This window comes from Scyliorhinus canicula, chromosome 2 (assembly GCF_902713615.1).
Source record: "Scyliorhinus canicula chromosome 2, sScyCan1.1, whole genome shotgun sequence".
In the NCBI taxonomy this organism is placed as follows: Eukaryota; Metazoa; Chordata; class Chondrichthyes; order Carcharhiniformes; family Scyliorhinidae; genus Scyliorhinus; species Scyliorhinus canicula.
Window position 1 is genome coordinate 173320023 of NC_052147.1, and position 13720 is coordinate 173333742.

Below are 13720 nucleotides of genomic sequence, written 5' to 3' on the forward strand. Positions count from 1 at the left end.
CCCCGGCCTGGAGATGGATGGAAGACATTCCTGACCAAGGGACTGTTGGCAAAGAGAGAGGCAATAAAGGTGGAGGTCCAGGTGGCTGTGACGGAGGTGTTGGTTGCCATGCAGACGGCGATCAACGGTCTGGGGAATAAGCTGGAAGCTCAAGGGAAGACGATCCAGGAGTTTGAGAAGGCATCAACGGATCAGAGCTACAGGATTGTTGCTCTGGAGGATGAAATTAAAAGGTAGGTGATAACCCAGGGGAGCCTAAAGGGGAAGGTCAAGGACCAGGAGAACCAGTCCCAGCGTCAGAATATACAGCCTGTGGGCCTGCCTGAAGGGATTGAGGGCCGGGACCCGATGGACTATGTGGCCCAGATGTTGGGCAACCTGGTCAGGAGGGACAGCTTTCCCAAACCACCGGAGATCGACAGGGCACACAGATCACTCCAACCAAAGCCCAGGACGGAGGAACAACCAAGGGCAATAATTGCAAAATTACATCGTTATCAGGATCGTGAGAGGCTCCTGCAATGGGCAGACTGGCTGGCAGACCTGTCAGAATTTACCCACCTAGAGAAGATCAAATACAGCATCTGAGGGTTGGACGAGGGCTTCCACAAAGCATGGAGACTATTCATCTGCCTGTTCCAATACCTGTTCGAAGCCAATAGTGATTAGGAAGGAAGGAGGGAGGCGGGGACCAATGAGGGCAGACAAGATCGCACAGTGTGCAGAGAGGAACAAGGGACGGGGGGGGGGGGGGGGGGAGGTAAGGAAGAAACCCAGGGAAGTATCAGGAAAGGACATGGGAAAAGAGGTAGGGGGGAGTGGGCAGAGAGCCCCACCCCAGCAAAACCACAGGATCCCTGACCCTGCCTGGAAACCGGCACCGGAGAATACGGCAGCCGACTTCGGAGCAGGATTCAAGCCGCCCACCGGGATTCTCCGACCCGGCGGGCAGTCGGAAAATCCTGCCCTATATGTTTTATATCTCGAATAGTTACATTGTTCAATTGGAAAACACCAGTAAAAATACTTCAAAGAAATATAAATGTGGGTAAAGTCTTCAGATGAATTTTAAAAAGTTAATGAAATGAATGAAATGGCAGTGTACGTTGTACAGTACCGCAAGTGTAGCCAAATGTGATACTGTTTAATTGTTGGAAATTTTTTCCATTGTTTATATAGCATCATAGAATCATAGAATTTACAGTGCAGAATGAGACCATTCGGCCCGTCGAGTCTGCACCAGCACCTGGAAAGAGCACCCCACCCTAACCCCACAACCCAGCAACCCAACCTAATCTTTTTAGACACTAAGGGCAATTTATCATGGCCAATCCACGTAATCTGCACATCGCAGACACGGGGAGAAGGTGCAAACTCCGTACAGACAGTGACCCAAGCAGGGAATTAAACCTGGGACCCTGAAGCTGTGAAGCAACTATGCTAACTACTGTGCTGCCCACATATGTATTCAGTCTGGACAGCTGTTGACATAGCAGTTCTGAAGTCAGTTTGCTAACTTGGGGCAAGTTATGGACTCTTGGCTACAGTCCACCTGAATAATAATTTTACAAATGCTTGGCTCTATTTATACAGTTGGACCTGCCACTGGACGGGATAGGCCTAACCCTAGGCAAGTAAGGTTATGGTTTCTTGAACATTCTAATTCCTTCCACGTTGGTGACGAAGGCGGGATGGCTACAGCCAATTTAGCCCTACCTACCAATTCTTGCCTCCAAAATGAAAATCCAGCCTGAAGACCTAGACAGCTGAATGTCATTGCAAAAGAGCAGGAGGGCAGAAGTGGACAGTTGTAGAGCTGAAGGAGATTGCAGAATTAGGAAGGAGTGAGGCAATGGAGGGATATGAAACACAGGGATAATTATTTGAAAATTGAGGCATTGCCAATGTGGATCAGCAAGCACATGGGTGAATGGTGCGCAGGTCTTGGTGTGAATTAGAATATGGGCTGCAGGGATTTGGCTGGGCTCAAGTTTACAGAAGGTTCAAGGAATGTTCCTTTGATGTCTTCCGTAAAAGGAAAACAGCAACTTAAAGGGTATAAATTTACAAATATTATGTTCAATAGTATGGCACTGCAAGTTACATTGTCAAATGTGTAGACTAATTGTGGCACTCAAGAGAAGATGTCTACCTGACTTACGACACTGCATGATCTTGTCATATAAAGTATCTGCAACATCAATCAGGTACTTTGTCTCCTGTATGACCTGTGAATAAAATACAAATGATGAAAACACAAATGGGAATCAGTGCACTGCATTACTTAGAGCACCATGTTGTTGCTCAATGTAATCATATCCAGACAAAGTATTTACAACTTAAATATTGTCCCTCAATGTGAAATAGAAACTTACTATCACCCAAGCTTAATAGTTATAGCACTTTTCATAGTGAAGGGGGGTTCAGTGATGATAGCTCTTAAAACTGAATCGTTAGCATGCCACTAGAGTAGTTTTACATAAGTTGTTTTATTAAGGATTGAGATGAATTATAGGACTGAGTAATCATTATTAACCATTAAACATGTATTTTTAGGACATAGCAGTAATAAATAATCAAATGGGATTTAGGATAGCTAACTTGACCAAAAGGACATTAATTCTGACATCCTGTCTTTGTGAAACAATCCAGGGTGCTGGTTCTGTTGTTCTGTTTCTCACAGTCAGCACAGGCTGATGAGATTGTACATAGCTGTCAGGATGAGGATTAATCATGGGTTGCTTGCAATTCTATTGGGTGAAGTTTAAACATTGCATGCAATTCTATTGGATAAGTTGAAACGTAGCAGCTTCAGGGATTGGATCACGTCCAACTGGGGTGGGCTATTGATTTTTGAACATTGTATAATACTGTGTTCTGGTCTTTGTTCGGTAGAACACATCTTGGCAGATATCCAGTCTGTTCTCCGTGTACACATAACAAGCTTGATTAAATAGCCATCTTGTCCAGGTTGTCGTTGTGTTTGTTCCTCTCTGTACTGAGTTGAGCCACAGGGAATAACCCTACATGGAAGCTGACTCAATACACAGGTCTTGAAACCGCTCCTACATCATTTGGCGCACTGCGAGCATGGGCGTCTGGCAGAATGATCCACCTCCTAAATACGGGTGAGTACATTTTAATTTACCACCCAGTAGATAGAGGAGTTACGGATCAGGCAGTCGGATCCATAAGTTGTGTGGTCCGAACAAGGGCTAAAAGTTGCGAGTAGGTAGCAGTGGACACACGCAATACTGAAAACGCGCTAATGTTGGATGGGCAAAGACGGACTTTCGTGCCACATCAATGAGCAAAGCAGGATAAGCCGCTGCGCGTTAAAAGGATTGGAAAGGGTAGGGCCCCACGACGATTCGATGGAGGCCAAAACAGGGGCTCAGAGTAAGTGACCAGTCAGACAAAGCTGGTGTCATTATTCGGATGTATAACAAGATTTGAAACCCCACTGTTTAGGGCAGCTGTGGAGAAAAGGGGAGTAGGGAACAAAAAAACGACAAAGGAACATGAATTGGAGCACAAAGTTAACTGTTTTAGCATTCTATCGATTGGTTTTTAAATTGCCCCGAAACATGTGTGTAAATTACTTGATACAAAATTAAATTGTGGATGTATGGACATTCACTAACACCAGTTAAAAGTAGAAATTCTAAGCATCACCCCTGTGAGGGAACAAAGGTTTGGTCGCTCATAATGTGTTTGAGTGAAATGCCTTTGAGATTTAAATTTACTAAAGGACAGGTGATGCCAATGGAATCAGGTGTTGAGGATTGGATTAAATGGAAAAAGGAAAGATAAATGAATCAAACAAACAGTTTAAGTTTTACAATGAAAAAGGGTAGTGAACCTTGTTCATTAGTTTAACCAAAAGAGTGTCAGCTTGCGGTCAGCAAGAACAAAGGGCTGCTGTGAACTTTACGAACAGCAGTATCGTGTTTTGTTTGTTTGGAGGAGATTCGTAGAGTAATGTTATTATTAAGATTTATCTTTCTGAGGAATTAACCTTGAGTCTTTTACAATTGCAGATGCCGGAAGTGTAGGGAAGAATCGGCAGACAGAGAAATTTATCAATCATGTTGATTATTTTAGTTTCAAAACACTTGCTGCCTGAAGTTGCGTTTTCTTTTTTTTGATGTTTAATCATTTAAGTGCTTCAATTCCAAACAGTTGACAAAAACCTGCAGTCATGTTTCTGGTCAGAGGCATGATTCCAGGATAGTTTGGAACAACATGTGGGAATTTTAATCCGGATATAAATTCACACTTGTAAGAATTAGACCATTTTAATCTAATAGGATTGGTTGGAGTTTGAGATATCTAAATTGATTATGGCTGGTCCTGTATTGGATTGATTTTGTGTTAAAACTTTGGGTCAGGTTGAAAAATAATTATTCCTGACACAATTGATACCAGTAGGAAGAAAGGAAACAAATTTTGAGGGAACAAAAATAGGTGTAGATTAGGGATTGATAACAATCTCTCCTCGTGTTTCTGGTTAAGTCAAACAAAGGAAGGTGGTGACGTAATGACGTCCAATTGAAGGGTTTTACCCCGCCTCTCTTTATACGCAGATAATTACCCTTGCTTGTTAACAGCTGAAGATTTTTTTTACAGGCATTAAGAATTTTAACTTTGAATTGTCAGCTGAAGATGTTTTCATTTTACAGGGGTTAAGAATTTTAACTTTGAATTGTCAGCTGGAGAGGTTTTCTTTTAACAGGCATTGCGAATTTTAATATTGACTTGTCCGAATGGATCTTTAGTGTTTTACTTTCTAGGTAGCTGCCAGTGGAACAAGATTTGCAGTAGCTTCGAGGATTTGAGAATTTCTAAGCGACTTTCAGTAGTGCAGCAATAGCCGGCATGATTTAAAATCCCATGGAGGGGTAAGCAACCCTTGTGAAACCCCTACAAGATTTAGCCGGGGGGGGGGGGGGGGGGGGGGGGGACCGGGGGGGTCTCTTTCCTCTCCCCTTTCTTGATCTCTTGACACATCTACATTGATCCCCAGTCAGTTTGCTCAATGTATCTCAACTGAACACTCAAAGCATCTGTGCATATTTTCAACAAAATGCTTATAATAATGGGTGCACACAGAAAACTTTTGAATTATTTTAACCTCCCCACTTTCAATGCAATGTATGGTTAAAATCAACTCTGTAAATATTTGGTGTTTGTTGAAACATTGTTGTGATTTGACAGAATTGGAACATGTCCTGAAATCAAAAGCCAGCCACACCAGATGCATTAGAATATCTCAAAAAGGTTCCCGGAAGTGATCTTAAGCAGGGTCTTATGACAGGTAGCTGCACAGGTAGTTTATTGCTGAAAATCACAAATATGCCACATAGAACATAGAACACTACAGCGCAGTACGGGCCCTTCGGCCCTCGATGTTGCGCCGACCCGTGAAACCATCTGAAGCCTATCTGACCTAGACTATTCCATTTTCATCCATATGTCTATCCAGTGATCACTTAAATGCCCTTAAAGTTGGCGAGTCTACTACTGTTGCAGGCAGGGTGTTCCACACCCCTACTACTCTCTGAGTAAAGAAACTGCCTCTGACATCTGTCCTATATCTATCACCCCTCAATTTAAAGCTATGTCCCCTCGTGTTGGTCATCACCATCCGAGGAAAAAGACTCACTGTCCACCCTATCTAACCCTCTGACTATCTTATATGTCTCTATTAAGTCACCTCTCAGCCTTCTCCTCTCTAACGAAAACAACCTCAAGTCCCTGAGCCTTTCCTCGTAAGACCTTCCCTCCATACCAGGCAACATCCTAGTAAATCTCCTCTGAACCCTTTCCAAAGCTTCCACATCCTTCCTATAATGCGGTGACCAGAACTGCACGCAGTACTCCAGGTGCGGCCGCACCAGAGTTATGTACAGCTGCAGCATGACCTTGTGGCTCCGAAACTCAATCCCCCTGCTGATAAAGGCTAGCACACCATATGCCTTCTTAACAGCCCTATTAACCTGGGTGGCAACTTTCAGGGATTTATGTACCTGGATGCCGAGATCTCTCTGTTCATCTACACTACCAAGAATCTTGCCATTAGCCCAGTACTCTGCATTCCTGTTACTCCTTCCAAAGTGAACCACCTCACACGTTTCCGCATTAAACTCCATCTGCCACCTCTCAGCCCAGTTCTGCAGCTTATCTATGTCCCTCTGTATCCTATAACATCCTTCAGCACTATCCACAACTCCACCGACCTTGGTGTCATCTGCAAATTTACTAACCCATCCTTCTACACCCTCTTCCAGGTCATTTATAAAAATGATAAACAGCAGTGGCCCCAAAACAGATCCTTGCGGTACACCACTAGTAAATGAACTCCAGGATGAACATTTGCCATCAACCACCACCCTCGGTCTTCTTTCAGCTAGCCATGACAAAATGTGTTTAAAAGTATTTTGTTAAGGCCTTATAACATACTTAGTGAGCAACTGGCCCATATTCTTTTCATATATTAATCAAGATATAAGCTCAATAATGAACTATTTGTTCAATTTCAGAAAATGTCATTCATATCCACAGTACTGGGACAGCACATGGGCTGCTTAAAATCCTTTGGAATATTGCTGACCTAACTAAATTCAGTGAAAATAAAGGCAAGCTCTCAGAATTCCAAGTCTATTCAATGTCTGAATAAAAACATGCATAATTATTTGTAAAAAGATAATTAATCCTTTTCATCCTCGGCGAAATAAAAAATCCCTTGAAAGTCCTTAATCTGAGTAAAATAATTACGCTGCCCTGGTTTGACACAGTTGACATTCAAGCAAATAAATAAGTAATATGCCCACTATGGGATGCAGAATAAAAACTCATAATAAATATTTGCTGCTGATGTACTTGTTGACACCCAGAGGAAACCCACACAGACACAGGGAGAACGTACAAACTCCAGACAGACAGCGTGATTTAATGGAAAGATTTCGAAGTGTGATTTTGGGCGTGTTTGGCATGGGGGGGGGGTTTCTCGACAGCTGCATTGGTAAGATTGCGGCCCGTATTTAATGACACTTACTGGTGGAAATGATCCCCCATGACCGCCTTGCCATTACTGGCAGTCTCACCGCCTGATTCGCCAGACTCGTGATTCAGCATCTCGCCGCTAACAAGAGGAAGCTTCTTTTAAACGCTCCCTCGCCAATCACCCCTTGTCAACACCCAAGCATGGTAGCGCGCAGGCCTGCTCCTTTCTTTGGGGATGCTGACCTGGCCAGGCTTCTCAATGCCATAGATGCATTATGGGACATCCTGTTCACCCCAAGGGACCAGCAGTAGAGTCACCAATACCGCCTAGGAGGCAGTGGCAATGGTTGTCAGTGCAGGCAGCATGACCAGGAGGACCGCCATACAATGTCAGAAGAACAACGACCTCTACCGAGCTCCAAGGGTAAGTTACCATCTCTCCGCTGGCATCAGTTTCGCCTGTGCCCCACAAATTCCCACAACCCCACCCCCACAAATCACTGGCTGACACCTCGCACACACCCCCTCCCTCCACAGGCGACCCTGACCTATACAAGAAATCCAGGTACGACCTCCGCAAAGCCATCCGAGATGACAAGAGAGAATATCAGACCAAGCTAGAGTCACATACTAGCATTACAGACTCTCGGTGGTTGTGGCAAGGCCTAATCAACATAACGGGCTACAAAGCGAAGCCAAACAGTATCTCCAGCAGCAGCGCACACCTCCCCGATGAATTCAATGCATTCTATGCTCGGTTCGAGCAAGAAATCAACAATCCGCTGTTGAGTGCCCCAGCAGCCCATAAGACACCCATACCCACCGTCACAGCTTCCGAAGTCCGATCGGCCTTCTTGAAAATGAACCTTCGGAAGGCAACGGGTCCGGACGGGATTCCTGGTCGTGCACTCAGAGCCTGCATGGACCAACTGGCAGAGGTGTTCGCGGATATCTTTAACCTGTCCCCACTCCACTCCGAGGTCCGCACCTGCTTCAAGAAGACCACCATCATACTGGTGCCTAAGAAGAACCATCGTACTGGTGCCTATGAAGTGCTTCGAGAGGTTGGTCATGAAGCGCAGCACCTCCATACTCCCAGAATGCCTTGATCCACTGCACTTCGCATACCGCTGCAACCGGTCCACAGCAGGCGCTATCTCCCTGACTTTTCTTGGATTTTATGGGATAAATCGGTGAAGTGTGCAACAGTAAGGAGGATTCCCTCTCCGGTGTATGGAGAATTGGATCAGAAGTAGCCATGTGAAATGACTCAGTCCTGGTAGTGAGAAGCAAGCGGAGCTGGTGTCACGGGACAACATGGCGGAGGGCAAGGGCTGAGGAGAGGCGGCTCAGTGGTCGACGGAGCAGCTGGTGAAGTTCTTTGAGGATTGCTTCGCCAAGCTGAAAAAGGATACATTGGACCTGATCAAGGTTTCGACTGATCAAGTAGTCTTGAATCAGGAGACCCAGGGGAAAACGATACAGGAGATCGAACAAAAGTTATCCGACCAGGAGGACTATATAACCGTGCTGGAGAACAAGGTGGAGGTGTTGGACGACCGCCAGAAGAGGATGCAGGAGAAGCTGGAGGACCTGGAGAATAAGTCCAGGATGCAGTACCTCAGAATTGTTGGCCTCCCTGAAGGCAGTGAGGGATCGGATGAGAGGGCATATGTGTCGGACATGCTGGAGAAGTTGATGGGGGCTGGGGCGTTTCCTCGGCCCCTGGAGGTTGATAGAACACACAGAGCCCTCGCTAGGAAGCCCAGGGCGAATGACCTGTCGAGGGCCATGGTGGTACGTTTTCACAGTTTTACAGATAAGGAACACGTCTTGCGGTGGGCCAAGAAAGAATGGAGCAGCAAGTGGGAGAGCTGTGAGTTGCGTATTTATCAGGACCTGGGAGCGGAGTTGGCCAACAGACGGGCTGGGTTAAATCGGACAAAGGCGACCCTCTTCAAGGGGGTGAAGTTCGGGATGATGTACCCAGCACGGCTGTGGATTACACACGAGGAACGGGACATTTATTTTGAGACGCCGGATGATGTAGGGACATTCATTAAAGAAAAGAAGCTGGAGACGACTTAAAGGAAACTTAAGCTGTGGAGAAGTTTTGTAGCGGTGATTCGTAATACTGTACTGTTTTTAAAAAAGGGTTTGATGTCGTTCTAGGTGAAATAATGGGCTGTGGTGATGGTTGGAGGGTGCTTTGTCTTGCAGGGATTTGATGCAGGAGGGAAGGGGTCTTGAAGTTCGAGATATTCTTCGGGAGACTGGGTTTTGCTTCAAGTGATTGTCTCTTCACTGGTTTATGTTAATTTCTTCTTTTTTTTGCTGCTGTTTACTTACTGGGGAATGTGATGCTGTTCAAAGGTTTATTCATGTGGGGGGAGAGGTTCGAACAATAGGGAGACAGACTGTTTGGCGCCAGGGGTGGGGGTCAGCATGGATCAGCTGACTCTCGGAAGCGCAGTGGGGGGTGAGCAGGTGTTAAGCTGGTACTTGACCTGGGGGATGATGTTTCTGGTGCTGTTGTGGGGGGGGAACTGCTTTGCTGACAGGGGAGGAACTATTATCGGGGAATAAATGGGAGGTTGGGAACGGTTACTGCTCATGGGGGTACTTGAGGAAGTGGGGGGCGTGGGCTTCGGGCTGGCCTAAAAAGGGTGATGTCTAGTCGGCGGGAGGAGGGGGGTTGGAAGCCCCCCATCCAGGCTGATTACGTGGAACGTGAAAGGACTGAATAGGGCAGTCAAGAGGGCTCGCGTCTTCGTGCATCTAAGGGAGCTGAAGGCAGACGTGGCAATGCTACAAGAGACACATCTAAAGGTCATAGATCAGACCAGATTGAGGAAGGGATGGGTTAGCCAGGTGTTCCACTCAGGGCTTGACTCAAAGACTAGGGGGGTAGCAATTTTGATTAGTAAGCGAGTGGCATTTGAGGCTGGGGGAATCATGTCAGATAAGGGGGGTAGGTACATAATGGTGAGTGGAAGGTTGGAGGGTGTACAAGTGGTGCTCGTGAACATATATGCTCCGAACTGGGACGACGTGGAATTCATGAGACGTGTGCTGGGTAATATCCCAGACTTAGAGTCACAAAACCTGATCGGGGGTGGGGACTTTAACACAGTCATTGATCCGGAATTGGACCGGTCAATATCCAGCTCACGGATGAGGCCGGCTGTGGCAAAGGAATTGAAGGGCCTTATGGTACAGATGGAGGGGGGCGGGTATAGGTCCATAGAGGTTTACATGGCCGAGGACAAAGGAGTTGTTTTTTTTTTCTCACGTCCATAAGGTTTACTCTCGCATTGACTTTTTTGTTCTGAGCAGGGCGCTAATACCAAGGGTGGCGGGGACGGAATACTCGGCAATTGCAGTGTCGGATCATGGCCGGCACTGGGTGGATTTGCGGGTTAGTGAGGAGAGAGGGTAACGTCCGATATGGAGACTAGATGTGGGGATGCTAGTGGATGAAGCGGTCTGCGGGCGGGTGAATAAGTCCATCCAGAACTACCTGGAAACAAATGACATGGTAGAGGTATCTGCAGCGACGGTCTGGGAAGCTCTGAAGGCAGCTGTTAGAGGGGAACTAATTCCAATTCGGTCCCACAGGGAAAAGAGGGAATGGGCGGAGAGGGAGAGATTAGTGGAGGAGATACTCCAGGTGGATAGGAGATACGTGGAGACCCCGTAATCGGGGCTCCTGAGGGAGCGACGGAAGTTATAGACGGAGTTGAGTTGTTGACCACAGGGAAAGTAATGGAACAGTTGAGGAAGGTAAAGGGGGCGGTTTATGAGTACGGGGAAAAGGCGGGTAGGATGTTGGCGCAACAGCTTAGGAAGAGAGAGGCGGCCAGGGAGATTGGTAGAGTGAAGAATAGGGATGGTAACATGGCCTTGGACTCAGAGGGAGTGAACAAAGTTTTTAAAGAATTTTACAGTAAATTATATGAGTCGGAACACCCGGCTCGAGTGGAGGGGATGAGGCAATTTCTGGATAAGTTGAGGTTTCCGAGGGTGGAGGAGGACCTGGTGGAGGGGCTGAGGGCCCCGATTGAGATAGAGGAAATTATCAAGGGGCTGGAGGGCATGCAGTCGGGCAAAGCTTCGGGGCCGGATGGCTACCCGGTGGAATTTTATAAGAAGTTCTGAGATTTTGAGCCCACTGCTGGTGAGGACATTTAACAAGGCTAAAGAGAAGGGAATCCTCCCCCGACAATGCTGCAGGCCTGGATTTCACTTATTCATAAACGGCAGAAGGATCCTGAGCAGTGTGGGTCATAAGGGCTGATCTCGCTTTTGAATGTGGATGTCAAGCTGTTGGCTAAGATACTGGCCACAAGGACAGAAAACTGCATCCCGGGGGTGATAGGGGAAGACCAGACGGGATTCGTTAAGGGCAGGCAACTCAAAGCCAATGTTCGGAGGCTTTTAAATGTTATTATGATGCTGTCAGAAAGAGGAGAGGCGGAGGTGGTGGTAGCGATGGATGCGGAGAAGGCTTTTGATTGGGTGGAGTGGGAGTACCTGTGGGAGGCGCTGGGAAGATTTGGGTTTGGTGAGGGCTTTATTGGCTGGGTGCGGTTGCTCTACCAGGCACCTGTAGCGAGCGTGCATCCGAACCGGCTGAGGTCGGGGTATTTTAAATTACATTGAGGGACGAGGCAAGGGTGCCCCCTCTCCCCATTATTGTTTGCTCTAGCTATAGAGCCATTGGCCATGGCGTTAAGAGCTTCGAGGAACTAGCAGGGGCTAGTTTGGAGGTTGGGGGAGGGGGGGGGGGGGTGGAGCACCGGGTCTCGCTCTACACGGACGATTTGTTTTTGTACATTTCGGACCCATTGGAGGGGATGGGGGAGGTTATGCGGATCTTGGGGGAATTTGGCAGTTTTTCGGGGTATAAATTGAACATGGGGGAGAGTGAGATGTTCGTGATTCAGGCTAGAGGGCAGGAGGAGAGACTGGGAGAGCTGCCACTTAGAATGGTAGGGAAGAGCTTTCGCTATCTGGGAATCCAGGTGGCTGGGACGGCGTGAGTGTGGTGGTATGAATGTGAGCACTGCCATTGGTTCCCCATTGGCTCTGGCTGGTCATGTGCCTCTCGTCCGATTGGCTGGGACTAGTCATGTGACTGCTCACCAATTGGTCGAGAGGCAAGTAGACCCCGCCTCCGAGGCAGGGTATAAGTGCCCAGGTTTCCCAGCGGTCGGCCTTTCTCTGTAGTCGACCACCGGGCTAAGAACTAGCTGATTAAAGCCACAGTTTGGATCTTCATCATGTCTCGAGTCCAATTGATGGTACATCAGTGAGTTCATCCATGCGCAGACCGGCCGGCATATTTTTGCGCATGTGTGGGGGGGTTCTCTTCTCCGGCCGGACCCCGGGCAATATGGCGGAGCCCTACAGCGGCCCGAAGCGGAGGAAAGAAGGCCCCCACGGAACCAGCCCACCCGCAGCATCGGAAGGGCCCGATCGCGGGCCAGGCCACGGTGGGGGCCCCCGCCCGGGCCAGATCCTCCCCGACGATCGTTCCCGCATACTCACCTGCCAGGTCAAGCCGTGCGTGAGCTGAGTAATTCACGCCGGCGGGACTGGCCAAAAATGGACGGCTGCTTGGCCCATTGGGGCCCGGAGAATCGCCGGGGGGTCTGCTGTCAACGGCCCCCGACCGGTGTGGCGGGAATCCCGCCGCCGCCTGAAAAATGGGGCCAGAGAATAAGGCTGCTGGCGGCGGACAGGCTTTGCTCCTTGCCCCCGGGGATTCTCCGACCCGGCAGGTGGTCGGAGAATCCCGGCCTACATGTCCATTGTCTCACAGGATGAGGCAGAACCATCCGGAGCTGTTCACCACACACCCGCCACCCAAGTCACCACCTCGGAAGAGAGCTCCAAGGAGACCACCATTGAGGCATCACAGCTATCAATCCCACCTTCCACCAGCGCAGAGACACATTAGTGGACAGGCTTCTGGAGCACAATCTGGTGAGCACCACACAGTTCTTCAAAAAAATATTTTTATTCAAAGCATTTCCTGATTTTTAACAAAACACAAAGCACCCATTTGAACCAAAGCATACAAAAAAGTACACACCATACAATAAAAACACCTCCCCCGCCCCTGGACATTTACCATTGCTTAAAGCAGGCGATGAACAGCCTCCAAATGGAGGAATTCCGCCATAAAGTCACTCAGCCACCCTGCCACTTTAGGCGGCTCTGGAGGCTGCCATCCTAACAGGATCTACATGCGGCTATCAGGGAGGCAAAGGCCAACACATCGGCCTCTCTCCCCACCTGCACTCCCGGATCCTCCGACACCCCAAATATTGCCACCTGCGGGCTTGGAACTACCCTCACCCCCAGAACCTCCAACACAGGCCCCGCAAATGGCTTCCAGAACTTCTCCAACTATGGGCACACCCAGAACATATTGTTGTGATTGACTGGGCCCCACAAGCACTGTCCGCCTCTACCTTCTACCCCCAGAAAAAAAAACGACTCATCCGCCCGAGCACCACACAGTTGCTGATGCACATCAGGTCGAGGCAGGAACATCCAAGGGAGTCAGTACTCGGAGGCCTGCCGGATCCCAGGACACAGCTGGGTTCCAGTCAGATGCCAAGCCTCTGGACAACGTTCTCCCAAAATGGATGCAGATAATAGGACACAGCCGTGAGATTCAGGGGCTGAAGGCAGCGACATTCCAGCG

The 13720-nt window shown here is 48.2% G+C and overlaps 1 protein-coding gene across 1 annotated transcript in view; it reads right to left on the reverse strand.

The window, feature by feature from the left end:
- plcl1 (phospholipase C like 1) overlaps window positions 1-13720 on the reverse strand; it is a 619768-nt gene that overhangs the window by 37226 nt on the left and 568822 nt on the right. The window contains 1 exon segment of the mRNA XM_038789072.1: window positions 2153-2228. Coding sequence (XP_038645000.1) covers window positions 2153-2228 — 76 coding nt within the window.